Source organism: Triticum dicoccoides, chromosome 3B (genome assembly GCF_002162155.2).
Source record: "Triticum dicoccoides isolate Atlit2015 ecotype Zavitan chromosome 3B, WEW_v2.0, whole genome shotgun sequence".
In the NCBI taxonomy this organism is placed as follows: Eukaryota; Viridiplantae; Streptophyta; class Magnoliopsida; order Poales; family Poaceae; genus Triticum; species Triticum dicoccoides.
Genome location: NC_041385.1, coordinates 27,764,414 through 27,777,640, shown reverse-complemented (window position 1 = coordinate 27,777,640; position 13,227 = coordinate 27,764,414). Strand labels below are relative to the sequence as shown.

The 13,227-nt window shown below is 44.9% G+C and overlaps 2 protein-coding genes across 2 annotated transcripts; both read right to left on the bottom strand.

Annotated features, from left to right (window-relative positions):
* Window positions 1-2,282: 2,282 nt before the first annotated feature.
* LOC119280598 (cysteine-rich receptor-like protein kinase 10) lies at window positions 2,283-5,051 on the bottom strand. Its single transcript, XM_037561403.1, has 7 exons — window positions 4,214-5,051; window positions 4,000-4,113; window positions 3,748-3,920; window positions 3,362-3,572; window positions 3,012-3,252; window positions 2,777-2,921; window positions 2,283-2,685 (listed from the first exon to the last, which is right to left on the bottom strand). Exons 1-7 carry the CDS (start codon window positions 5,049-5,051, stop codon window positions 2,380-2,382), a joined length of 2,028 nt encoding a protein of 675 aa, XP_037417300.1. The 3' UTR covers window positions 2,283-2,379.
* A 3,344-nt stretch (window positions 5,052-8,395) lies between these two features.
* Window positions 8,396-11,140, bottom strand: LOC119280596 (cysteine-rich receptor-like protein kinase 10). The gene is made up of 6 exons (XM_037561402.1): window positions 10,229-11,140; window positions 9,973-10,115; window positions 9,607-9,817; window positions 9,182-9,422; window positions 8,937-9,087; window positions 8,396-8,844 (listed from the first exon to the last, which is right to left on the bottom strand). Exons 1-6 carry the CDS (start codon window positions 11,106-11,108, stop codon window positions 8,542-8,544), a joined length of 1,929 nt encoding a protein of 642 aa, XP_037417299.1. The 5' UTR covers window positions 11,109-11,140; the 3' UTR covers window positions 8,396-8,541.
* Window positions 11,141-13,227: the final 2,087 nt, after the last annotated feature.

Genomic DNA, 13,227 nt, shown 5'->3' with positions numbered 1-13,227 from the left:
GCCAAACGCGCGTCCTCTAGGGCACGAGCCTCGGGGGTTTCTCCAACGATAGGAGTATGCAGCGCATCCATGTTCCGGCGGTGAAGATCTTCCCTTTGCAGCTAAGTGAGTGGCTCGGGTTGATACTCTTCGTGGACCTGCGCTGGGTCACCTCCGCCGTCCCCTCCATCGGTGCGGGGGAAGCCGGGAGGACTGTGTGGTCCATTGACCATCAGGACCTCCGCCGCTGGATCACTGCTGTCGCACTCAGATGCAGTCTCTACGGAGCCAGTCGACAGGTCGAACAGGCCGTAGAGAGATTCGTCGGGCTCGATCGCCGCGACTTGGGGGGTGGCCGACTGGCGGGCAACCGCGTGCCTCACCCACTGCTGAAGCCTTGACCGACCAGAGCGCTTGCGCTGGCGGGAGACATGGAGAGAGGACGACACAGGGGTCGATCGATACGGGGTCGACGGTTGCCGCAGGAGGACGCACGCGCGAAAGTGCGTCGCCCGCGGACGGGGAGCGCGTCGATGTCGAGTGGAGCCTCCTGAAGCCAAGCGGAGTCATCGGCGATGAACGTGAGCGCACCGAGACGGATCTCGCGGCCCTCAATCAAAAATCCGCCTGAAACCATGATGAAGGAGATCAGAACGATTGCAACTTCTCCAATAAGTCGCTAAGACACCTGCCCCAGCAACTGTCGTGGTTCTAAGCCTGACAGTAGAATAGGGGGTAGGTATGGAGAGGCAAGATCCTAGCTATGGAGTAGTTGTATACACAAGAGATTTACGAGTCCAGGCCCTTCTCGGAGGAAGTAACAGCCCTACGTCTCGGAGCCCGGAGGCGGTCGACTGGATTATATGCGTATGAGTTACAGGGGTGCGAACCCTTTACACCGAGGAGGGGGTGGCTTATATAGAGTCCGCCAAACCCCTCCGGCCCTTAGTTATGCAGGGTTTAAGGTACATTAAGGTCTGGCGTTACTGGTAAAGCCATACATAAAGTGCTATCATGACCATAAAGACTACTTAATGACAGACCGTTTGTGTGCAGAGTGACTCTAGACCTCCTGGTGGTCGAGTGAGTGGCTTCATGGTCGAGTGTCTTCGAGTCCGTCGAGTGAAATCCTCCCAGGTCGACTGAAAGGTAGTTTCCTCTTGAGATGTCCTTGGGGAGGGTACCTTGGACAGGTCCATGACCCTACCCTAGGTACATGGCTTCATCACCGACCACCACTACTGCAACATACGATGCTACAAAGGGCTGATTGCCATTGCTGTAAGTGGTCCATGTTGTGATACAACCACCCGCTGGGGGTGCCACGAGGCCTATCTGTCGGGTGAGTGAGTGGTGAGGCGAGGGTTGTCGGGTGATGCCCCAATGGGGGAGGTGACCGCAACAACGACCATGTCGCAACCTCGAACGACGACCATGATGTGCAACGGCGGCGGCAATGCAACCAGGATCGGAGGCTCGTAATGTTAACTGGTGTTGCGCTCATCGGGTCTTTTCACCAATTGTTGCAATGGGCAGGGATGACAACGGCCGGGGGTGTTGCGACGTGAATGACTAATGGTGATACTATGACGGCAACAACTAAGGTGACAACTTAACACTTTCATGTAGAAACATGGATACATGTGTATTCATGGAGTCTATATGCGTGACCGTCGAATGGTCGGTGTGAACGTTACTTTTTTTTGGATTGCATGCAGTAAGTTGACGCCTATGTGTGTACATGCAGAAAGCGGGTGACCCAACCCAGGCCACCCCGCATGATGCGTCCATTAGCTCGAAATTAGGATCATTGGATAGGCTCCATCCCAAGGCTGCCGAGGCAGAATAAATTTTGCAAACATCATCCGGGATGATGCCTAGCACTGGCCTTTGACACTCGGCAAAGATTTTCGACACCTTTTTGATTTTCTTTTTTCCTTTCTTCTCTCCTATTTTTCTTCCTTTGATTTCTATATTTTTTCCTGCACCCCTTTGGTCAAACCACTTCCTTCTCAAAACCACGAAAGACACTCGAAGATGGTTCGGTTTTCTAAACGGTGTACATCAACTTAATTTCAGGACTATAAACACTCTGGTAGTGCCTACCTTGATTTTTCCAAGCTACATGGTTAAAAAAGAGAGGATTTGATCTGGATGGTGAGAGTTCGTCCGTTACCATACAACTATCGGTAGTTTGATTGCCTACAACCATTGGTAGGATATTAAAAGATATCAACACAAATTAACATAACGACAGTTTTGATTTTGATTGGCTACATCCATTGTACAAAACACATTACATTTGTAATATATAGCGAAGAAGTTCTGCGCTTCATTTATTATTTAGAACTTACACACTACCGAACATCTAAATTAACACAACGTTCATATAGTGGAAAACTATCTAGGCGTCACCGTAGATATAGTCACATCATTAACACTACAAGACTTTGTAGTAGTGGGTGCTGCTTTGTTCCCTGCAGTGCTTAAGCTGAAATATGCTGGATGCTTAGGCTTTTGTAAGATCATGGTCTTGTTGCTTAGCATTGCAATTACATCCAACATGGTTGGTCGATCAACTGCATTCTCTTGTACACACAACAGTGCAATGTTAATGCACCTCATCATTTCTGTCGAATAAATGTTGGGAACCAATGCTGCATCAATGAGTTCGCTCCAGCTTTCCTCTTCAAATAATTGCCAAGCCTATTTGAAATTTCATCAAATACTTAATTAGTTGATCACGGACTAAACAAAGCTTTTTTTCAATTAAATGGATGTGTAAACATGCACTCACATGTCCAAGGAGGTTGATGAAAGCTCCACATTCATGGGAATTCCTCTTCCCGCTAACGATCTCGAGAGTTAAAACACCAAAGCTGAATACATCCGATTTGATAGAAAAAATGCCGTGGGATGCATACTCAGGTGCCATGTAGCCACTAAAATAGTGTAATAATATATGTCAAATTACTATACGGGTGACTTGCAATAAAAATGTTTATAAGTGGAGTAATTCATATGAAACTTACTATGTACCAACCACTTTTCTTGTAGTATTTGTGTCGGTGTTATTTGAGCTGAATATTTTTGCTAAACCAAAATCTGATATTTTAGCATTCATTTCGCTATCCAAGAGAATGTTGCTTGGTTTAAGATCTCGATGTATAACACGCAACCTAGAGTGCTTATGTAGGTAAAGAAGTCCTTCTGCTGTTCCTATAATTATCACAATACGTTTATCCCAGTCCAATAGAGCTTTTCTATCTTCATCTGCACGGAAATTAAATGTTGGTACAACAGTGGAAAAACATCTAAAGAAACAATCAAAAGACAAGAGAACTTTAATTTGACATATGAATCTGAAAACGCAAATATGTACCAAAGATAAAGAAGTCCAAGCTTTTGTTTGGCAAGTATTCGTAGACGAGTATTTTCTCCTCTCCTTGAGAGCAACATCCCATGAGCCTAACCAAATTCCTGTGTTGCAGTTTGGCTATGAGCTCAACTTCATTTTTGAACTCTATGAAACCTTGTCCTGAATCCGCATCAAGTCTCTTAACTGCTATCTCCACTCCATCAGGAAAGCGGCCCTAGGAGAAAAACATCTATCAGTATTGTGCAACAATTTGGGGCTTTTTGATGGATCAATATTCTCCCTCTTATCGACTGTTCCAAATTCCTATATATACTCTGATGATAATGGCGATGCATGTTATTTTGCCTAGAAAACGAGGATTATTACATAATATTGTTATATATATTTACCTTATAAACAGGGCCAAATCCACCTTCGCCAAGTTTGTTTTCTTCGGAAAAGTTATCTGTAGCCTCTAATATCTGATTAAAGTCAAATACTGAAAAATCGGCCAACTCTGTTTCCATTTCCCAAACTTGTTCATCGCCTTCTTGAAACTCGTGAGTACGCTTTCCTTGTGTACCTGAAAATTATGGCGCTATCAGTATCGATCTCTTAATTATATATATACTATTGATCATTTCAGTAACTAATTTACTCACCTTTTGTGTTCTTTTTTCTAAGCCGCCGAAGACAGTAGGCGATGAAACAGATTGCAACCAGTGCAACAGAAGCAGCCACCGATAAGGCAATTACCCAAGGTTTGACTCCATGTCCTTCAAAATTAGCACAAGTTTTTTCCAGTGTTAAGGAATTATCATACAAGTCATAGTAATAACATGTCAGTAAATTAATCAAGGATTGTTCATCACATACTCTTGCTTGCCGGCGCCGGGGCCGGCGCCGGAGACATGGATGTCGGAGATGGAATCCGCCGCATGTTCTTGTCGTCGAAGAACATGAAGGCCTCGAACCTGACGTTGCAGCGGAGCCGGAAGATCCGGCCACCGAGGCGCACGGAGTTGGTGGCGTTGATCGAGCCCACGAGCCGCTGGAGGCACCCCAGGCAGTCGCCGGCGGACAGATCCGGCGTGCACTGCGCCAGGGCGTAGAGTGTTGTCGTGGTGCCGCCGTCCATGAACCCTGTGGCGAACCTCCTGGCCGCGGCGGCCGCGTCCCGCGCCGTCTGCGAGAGGAGCTGGCGGACGGCCGCAGCGACGACGCCAGCGTTGCCGGCGATGTTCACCGTGTTGAAATACTGGAAGAAGGTGCCGTTACCGGTGGTGCCGGACGCCGTGCTGAGGAAGCCCCGGTCGCCGGAGAAGCCGAGGAGGCACCCTGGCTTCAGGGCGTTCGTCTCGTCGTAGTCGTAGTAGACGGTGGCGGCCGTGTGGTTCGGGCACATCTTCTGCGCGTACGCGAACGACGAGGCGACGCACTCCCTGCACGCCGTGAGGTTTGTGGTGTCGTGGCGGCAGAGCGCGAGCGCGCGTACCACGCCGGCGGTCCCGTTTGTGTTTGCGTTGGCGGTGGCGTTGACGAAGAGCTGCGGGGAGGAGGAGGCGTTGCCGGGGAGGGTGGCGTTGAGCACGGCGAGGTTGGAGTGGTAGGTGCTGTTGGCCGTGTAGTTGCCGCCGCTGCCGCAGACGTGGCCGATCGCCGTGGCCGACGATGGCATGAGAACGAGCAGCACGAGCAGCAGCACGCCCGCCATGCTGACCGTACGTGCGCGGCCAGGTGCTGCCTGTCCTAATTGCCTCTGCTTCTCGTTGCTTTAACATGGCAAAATGTGGAGAAAGTCAAGGTCATCAGGTCTTCTCGGGGTTCACTGAGGCTGGTGGAAAGAAAGTCTATGAAGTGTTTGAAGGATCAAACACTCAGTTAATTTCTCTCGACTTAAAATTGCTCACCTCACTTACACGCTCGGTCTGCCAGCTCCGGTGTCCGGTCCGGCAGGAACAGAATAGAAATCTCTTTTCATCATTCTAGGTTAAAAACTAGCGTACATGTGTTCGACTGCAAACCGCATGAAGGTTTTGGATAGGAAGATGCGCATCAAGAAACAAAGGTTGGTCGAAACCTCCTGAGGGCTATGTTAAAATGAATATCGATGCTGCTTTCTGTCTTCATGAGGAGAAGGGGGCTACTAGAGCTGTGATCAAATATGACCATGGGCACTTTGTGGCTCCGAGTAACAGTAGAATAGGACATGTAAACTCGGTTGCTACTGCAGAAACGCAAGCATTGAAACTCGTCGTGGCATGTCAAGTTGGAGCAAGAAGATAATTATCAACTCAGACTGCCTGGAAGTTGTTCAAACTATGCATGATGGAGGTTTTTCAGCGACAGAAGTTTCGGCAATATACGAAGAGTGTGTTCTTAGCTGGGAATATCTCTCATATAACCATAGAACACCGTCCGAGGGAGAGGATTATTGTAGCTCATTTGTTAGCTCCCCATGTAGAAGGGATTCCAGACTTGTGTCTAGGGGAGATCCTCCGTGATTCATTGTATGCAGCCTTTTGGACAACGTAAGTATGTTCGAAAATTAATAGTCGCCATGGTGGATTTTCGATTTAAAAAAGTATGTACATGTCTTTCAGGCATTTTAGGGCATCTCCAAGAAAGACCCGCAAAGTACTAGTATATGTCTGATTGGACACATTTGTTCACTTTTGTAAATTAATGGGGACCTTTATCAATCCTCGAAGCTGTCTGGACGTCCAAATTCCGGTATTTTGCAGACAAACCTGGAGGAGGTTTTCCGGAGTCCCAATCACATGCATGTATCTCTCTTCTCTCTCTCTCCTCCCAACCGCACATGCATGCCCCCTCTATCTTCTCCCTCTCCTCCCAACCGGACACCAAACTATAAATATCTCACCACATGCATGGTCCCCACCTACTTTTTCACCTCTCAGTCGGGTAATTTGTAACTGGATGGCTCCCTCCCGTATCATGTCCGCGGACCACGTCCGAACATAAAAACGGACATATACCAGAGGAATTTGCAAGTCGGCATTGGAGATGCCCTTAGCAGCGGGCTTCCAATTAGTGTCTTGATTTTTTTTTTAAAAACAGGGTTTTACTCCGTTTCTAAAATTACATGACACAGCCGAAAGATACAATATAGTGTCGAGGGACTTTTTATACACGCTGATGAAATAAAGCACGTCATCAATGGATGCAGGAGGAAAAAGACTTCAGCAATCCTAAGAATCTGAATGTATTTTTCATTTTTTGTAAGGGCATATTTCTACATATTTATACTACAGTGCTTAATATATGACCATATATGGCCTTTGGCCTTTCCGCAAAAAAGAATAAAACATAAACACACAACAAAACAAGCCTAACAAGCATCAAAAGTGTACCACTAGATGCCTTCAACAAGTCGCTGAGAAGAAACACATCAGTTGCCGGACCACAACATGGTCACAGTGGGTTTACAATTAGTGTCTCAAACTATTTCTCTCTTTCCCGTCTCCTCTGGTCTATAAGAACTCGTCATTTTCATGATAAATGCAAATGGGGATAGTCTGGTTCAAAAAAAAAAGATTGGAACCACACCTAAAAAATATTATATTGTATTATAGAGTAAGTACTAAATGTGTATGATGGACTAACCAGAATAACATAAAAAAACATATTAGAAAATATTGCAGAAAAATAAGACATCTGGCCGTCTATCCGGTGAATTAGAAATTTACACCCATTGGATTTTAGTGGAAAAGGTCACCCGCCTTTGTCATCACACATAGAAATATGCCACCCCTCATCAAAACTCCAAATTAACTAACCGCTGGGAATTGTTGTAGTCGTTGCTTTCGGTTGAGCAAGTCTTTCTTTCAGAGAGTCAAGAACAAATTATTGAATATGATACTACGTGTTTGGCACCTAACGCACGGGTTATTCAGGTGAAGAACAACTTGTTGAGTGTGAGATAACTAATTATACAGGTCAAGACGTTCACTTTCACCTAACGTATGTGTTTAGCACGGCCGGCAATCACATGCTTTCCATGTCGCATGGTGGATGACTTGGAAGAATGAAACAAAATTTTATGCAATGGCCGGCCAGCCTCTGATGACTGTTTGCCTGTTGCTTTCCAACTAATTTGAACAATCAATCTCCGCGTCACCCTAGTTAATTTGTTGACTTAAAATTGTTCAGTTCACTTTCACTTACACTCGGTCTAGCAGCTGCCGGCCAGCACGAATATAATACGTAGAAGATTTGGTTTTTTCAACAAAATAGTTATAGATTAAGGACTAGAACAGAATCACACGTCCGAAATTAGAAGAGAGAACAAATAAAGTGGACAAGAAACAGGTCGGAAAGCCTGCCGTACGTGGAATGCCTAATTCGAGGTCATTCCTTGGGATAATCAATTTCGGACATCACATCATGACCCCATTTCATAATCCCCTTCGCTTTCACCCCACTCCTTGTTTTCTCTGCTGCCATGGCGACGGCTAACTGGACGCATCTCCATAACAAGCATCGGAGTGCCACCGGAGATAGAATCAAACTGATTACGAGTAGTGTACAATTACTATATCCAAGGAGAAACCCATACAATACTTGGAATCCCTCCAACCAGGAAAACCAACCGTAGGACGAGGGACAAAAAGAGTTTCGCTCGGTTTTGAGGATTCATGTACCCGCCAAGGCACTTGCCCCCGACTATATACAAGAAGCTGAAGTCCCCTTATGGAGGAAAAAAAGATGATTCGTATTGCATGAGCTTTTGGATAGACACAATCTGTCATAGATAAATTGAAGCCTTCATCAAGCACCAAAACCACCTCCTCTCCTTTGGTATGAACCACTTAGACATTGCAGTTTGTAGTGTTCTTATAGCTAAACATTGTAGTTCTCATTATGTCCGTAGATAACGAATCATGATGTATGGAACAACTTATCGGAATCAACCGCATTTGGCAGTGTTTTAGTATGCGTGACAACAAAGGTGGAAAAACACCTCATGCACATAACTAAAGTTAGTTGAAAGTTGCTAATTAAGAAGAAAATAAGAAAGGAAAAGGTTGCTCCAAGTAGCTTCGAAGCCTTTCTCTTATACTTTTTGGGGCACATAAACGACACACTTGAGACACCACCGAAACTTACGCAGTATACACCATTTATGTTGGTGTGAATGTACTACAAGTGGATAGTACAAGACCATGACACAACGAAAAACACTACCTAGGACTTGTGATTGATATGCTCACATCATTGATACTATATGACTCAGGAGCATTGGATGTCTCTTCATTTCCTACTCTTACGTTGATATATGCTGGCTGCTTAGGGTCAGCCAAGATCATAGTCTCATTGCTTAGCATTGACACAATATCTCCCATGGTTGGTCGATCAACTGCATTCTCTTGTACGCACAACAATGCTATGTTAATGCACCTCATTATCTTTGTTGAGTGACTATCAGAAACCAATGATGCATCAACAAGGTCAATCCACTTTCCCTCTACCCATAATTGCCATGCCTGTTTGCAATTCCGTCACACGCATTAGGTTGTGTAGAAAATGAGAAGTAAGAGATAATTTTGCAAGCTTAAGTTTGTGCATATAATCTTACATATCCAAGCAGATTGATGAAACCTCCACACTGTTGGGTACCAGAATTCCGTTTCCCGCTTAGGATCTCAAGAATGACAACACCAAAGCTGAAGACATCGGATTTAATAGAGAAGTTTCCTTTCGAAGCATACTCAGGGGCCATGTAGCCACTAAAATGGTATATGATAAATGTCAAGATTACCTTATCTTGTTGAAATGTAACAAATGTAATTGAAATTGGAGTTTTTTTTTAAAGAAACGTACTATGTGCCAACAACTCTTCTTGTAATGTCTCCTTCGGTGTCATTTGAGCTGAATATTTTTGCGAGCCCGAAATCTGAAATTTTTGGATTCATTTCACTGTCCAAGAGAATGTTGCTTGGTTTAAGATCTCGATGTATGACAAGCAATCGAGAGTGCTTATGTAAGTAGAGAAGTCCATTTGCTACCCCTTCAATTATTACTGCAAGTTTTGTCCAATCCAGCAAAGCTCTTTTATTCTCATCTACACATCAATTTGTTATTAGTATAACAGGGAAAAGGCACCCAGATAAATGAAAATAAATTGCCAAGGTCATGAAACTATACTCATAGGACTGCCAAAAACAAGCCACCAGTAATATTTAGTCATTCTGATGCATCATATCGACTGAGAGTAATTGAAGTAACTAAGAAATGCAAATGCATACCAAAGATGAAGAAATCCAAGCTTTTGTTTGGCAAGTATTCATAGACCAGTATTTTCTCCTCTTCTTGAGAGCAACATCCCAAGAGTCGAACCAAATTCGTGTGTTGGAGTTTGGCTATGAGCTGGACTTCATTTTTAAACTCCATGAAACCCTGTCCTGAATGTGAAGCAAGTCTCTTAACCGCTATTTCCGACCCATCTGAAAGCTGGCCCTGCGAAAAAAATCTCTTCAAAAGTATGAATCATTGTAATTAATCCTTCTCAACCATTTACGAACTTATCAGCTAGGTTCATGTTTCATACTAGTGACCATATTAGGCTTCTACTAAACAGTTGACAATAAAAGTGGCCTATACTACTAATTTACCTTGTAGACAGCGCCGAAGCCACCTTGCCCAAGTTTGCTTTCTTCTGAAAAATTTCTTGTGGCCTCTAGTAGATGTTCAAACTCAAACAAAGAGAAATCCGAATTTTTCCCTTGCCACTCCAAACTGTGAGCACGTCTTGATCCTTGAGTAACATTATTGCCATCAAATATCATAGCAGTAACATAATCACTAATTTGCCACTATTTGTGAAGATTATATGAAAGAACGAATCCACTAGAAAAATAGGATATGTACCTTTTCTTTGCCTTGTTAGCCGTCGACGGTAAAAGATGAAGAAGAGAAGCGCTGCCGCCGTTAGAGGAACTAAAGCTACGGGGATCACCCACAGCATGCTCCTGCGTTTGGTCGGAGTCGGAGCCGGCCCCGGCGGCGACGACGGCAGGCTTAGCATGGGCCGGGCGCCGTACAAAGGAAACGCCTCGTACCTGAAAAAGCACCGCGTGACACCCATCCGCCCACCCATGCGCAGGGACATGGTGGAGTTGACCATGCGGAGCAGGCGGCCCAGGCACGCCGAGCAGTGATCGGCGGACAGGTCCGGCGTGCACTGCACCTGGGAATACACGTTGGGGTAGGTTCCCACTGTTTTCATGTCCATGACGCCCGTGGCGTACAGCTTGGGCGTCGCGGTGGCCGCCATCGCCGCGGTCTTCGCCAGCAGCTCGAAGGTGAGGTTGACGATGCGGGGAGCGTCGTCGGCGGTGACGTTCCTGATGTTCCAATCCTGGAAGGGCGGAGTGTTGTCGCCGGAACCCCCCGTGGCGTTCGAGGGCGCCGCCAGGATGTCGGCGCCGGCGCCGTAGACGACGATGCAGTCGCGGTAGCTGAAGCCCGCCTTGTCGCACTGCGTCTGGTTTACGGTGGCGAACCAGTCGGCGATGCAGCTACCGCAGGCGGAGCCGTCGAGGACGTCGCCGAGACAGAGCGCCAGCGCGTAGACCACGTCGGGGGCCTGGCCGATGGTGGCCGTGGCGAACTGTACCGGCGAAGAGGAGGCGTTCCGGGAGAGCGCGGCGCCGGCGGCCTTGACGTTGTCGCAGAAATCGGCGGCGGCCAGATACGGTGTTGGCGCGAGTAGGAGGAGCAGGAGGATGACGACGCCGGTGGTCGCCATTGGAAGCTAACAGCCGGCCCGAACACGACTAGCTAGCTACAAACCTACACGAGGTCCTTGTCTTGTTTTTCTTCCGCCAGATGATGATGAACAAATTAAAGTGCGTTATGCATCAGCAAATCACTATCGGATTCGGATCGGTCACTTGGAGAAAAGAAGAAAAGTGGGACCTTTTTTTCAGCTGATTTCGCACTGGTCAATACCAAGGTTTTGGTTACCGAATGAGGTAATTTTACCGAGGGGGACTGATAAATGTGGTTACCACGGTTACCGAGAAATACCGACAAATACCGAGAATATTTCGAGCGAATTTTATAGTTGAATTTTGAATTCAAATAAGAAAATGAACGAATATTCAAACCAGAGACCTCTCAAAACAGGAACTAGGTTGCTACCAACATGCCATAACCAACTTTCATTATATTAATTAGACCCTACATACCTTACTGTAAATCGAGTGTTTAAATTCAAAAATTTCAAAAAAATGGTATTTTTTGCTCGGTATGACGATTTACCGAGGGGCACGGAAATACGTGGTAACCATGGGAAATCTTAAAATTTCGACTGGTAACCAAAACCTTGGTCAATACTGCATTGTTTTGACACGATCGACGCATGCACCAATCAGATTCTAATTAGTTTCTTTCTTGAATCATTCACTTGGTCTTCATTTCTAGGAAAGAATTGTATTACTTTGACAAATTGTTCCATCTTGTGTGGATATATAAATCTGTTACTCACTACTACCTCCGTCCTTGTTTATAATTTTGACCTTAAATTTAACTAACAAAATGTTAATACATGTCATAAAAAATAATATGATTGAAAACTATGTTTAAATACGAATCTAATGATATAATTTTTATAACATGTGTTAATATTTTATTAGTTAAGTCTCTATTTAAAATTTGACACAAAATACAAAGGGGGCTTATAAACCACGACGGAGGTAGTGGCTGCTAGTTCTATTTCCAGTTGCAAGAGAGAACGCTGGAAGTACGTACATTCCACCTGGACCATTCTTCAGTTAATTTCCCACCGCCACCGGTCATATCAGTTGCTTTCAGTTCTCACTAGCGAACATGTTCCTTACTTTAATTAGTTTGAAACGATCAAGGCACTAATCATGCTGAATTTCGTGAATTGTAAGTTCCACTTGGTGGCCGGCTTGTTAGAATAGAATTTCTGTCTTTCCTTTCCAAGGCAAAACATGCACTTATTAGTTTGGTATCAGTTCTTCATTTTAACATTGGTGGCCTCCACAAATTCGCCGATAAGTCTTTTCAGAACTACTTCTGTTTGTGCATAATCTAGCATGCATGCATGTTGCCGCTACTTCAGCTTAATTATTTATATGGTGAAGCTAATTGAGACAACGTATTAGACCCACATTTTTATGGTTTTCAGTTGGCGAAATAATATAAAATTCTGCAAGCGATAGTCAGAATCGTGATTCTGAATTGGACCAAGACTATGTGGTAAGATCGTTTATCTTATGATCATGCCTATTACAATCGTAAAATCGTGGACTTTATTGGCTAGAATCATAGAGCGTGTCCAAATAATTTAGATGGAAAGTCGTAGAACCATATGATAGAATCACGATTTCGATGACCTTGATTGCAAGTGCCGAGGCGCTCTACCCCACTAAATATACATATAGATTTTGCTTACGTAGTGTATCCTTCTGAAACCATTTTAGCTAGGAGTCTAAATGTCGATGTTGGGTGTCATTCTCAGTCACCATCAAATGTCGAATGACTAATAATTTCCAAGGTTTGCCCACTCATCAATTGTAGAGAAGCTATCTGACGTCCCCCACCAACTAATTATGCGCTTGTTTCTAGCACCAGTGTAGGGGAGGCTTGATCAGGACAAGAAACCAGTCACCATCTTTTTTTGGATAAAGAAATCAGTCACCATCAGCCACGATTGACTTAGTATTGTTAGCGTACGTCGTATTCTTGAAATTCCCGTTGATGAAATAATTTGCTATGATCTGTCCTTTTTGAAATGTGAAATGGCCTGCAACCTGAAGGTGACATGTAGCTGTTCTTGACATTGCGTTTCTTAGGACACTGATATGACTTTGTTAATTAAGAGGAGAGCTTACATCAGA

What these genes read in the sequence shown, in the direction of transcription:
- LOC119280598 (XM_037561403.1), bottom strand. Translation starts at nt 5,051, where the DNA reads ATGGCGGGCGTGCTGCTGCTCGTGCTGCTCGTTCTCATGCCATCGTCG. An exon ending in CCCGGCGCCGGCAAGCAAGA is followed by an intron (nt 4,114 to 4,213) that starts GTATGTGATGAA and finishes CTAATTTTGAAG; the next exon opens with GACATGGAGTCAAACCTTGG. An exon ending in CTTGGACTTCTTTATCTTTG is followed by an intron (nt 3,253 to 3,361) that starts GTACATATTTGC and finishes ATTTCCGTGCAG; the next exon opens with ATGAAGATAGAAAAGCTCTA.
- LOC119280596 (XM_037561402.1), bottom strand. Translation starts at nt 11,108, where the DNA reads ATGGCGACCACCGGCGTCGTCATCCTCCTGCTCCTCCTACTCGCGCCA. An exon ending in GCTTCGGCGCTGTCTACAAG is followed by an intron (nt 9,818 to 9,972) that starts GTAAATTAGTAG and finishes TTTTTTTCGCAG; the next exon opens with GGCCAGCTTTCAGATGGGTC. An exon ending in TCATCAATCTGCTTGGATAT is followed by an intron (nt 8,845 to 8,936) that starts GTAAGATTATAT and finishes AATTGCAAACAG; the next exon opens with GCATGGCAATTATGGGTAGA.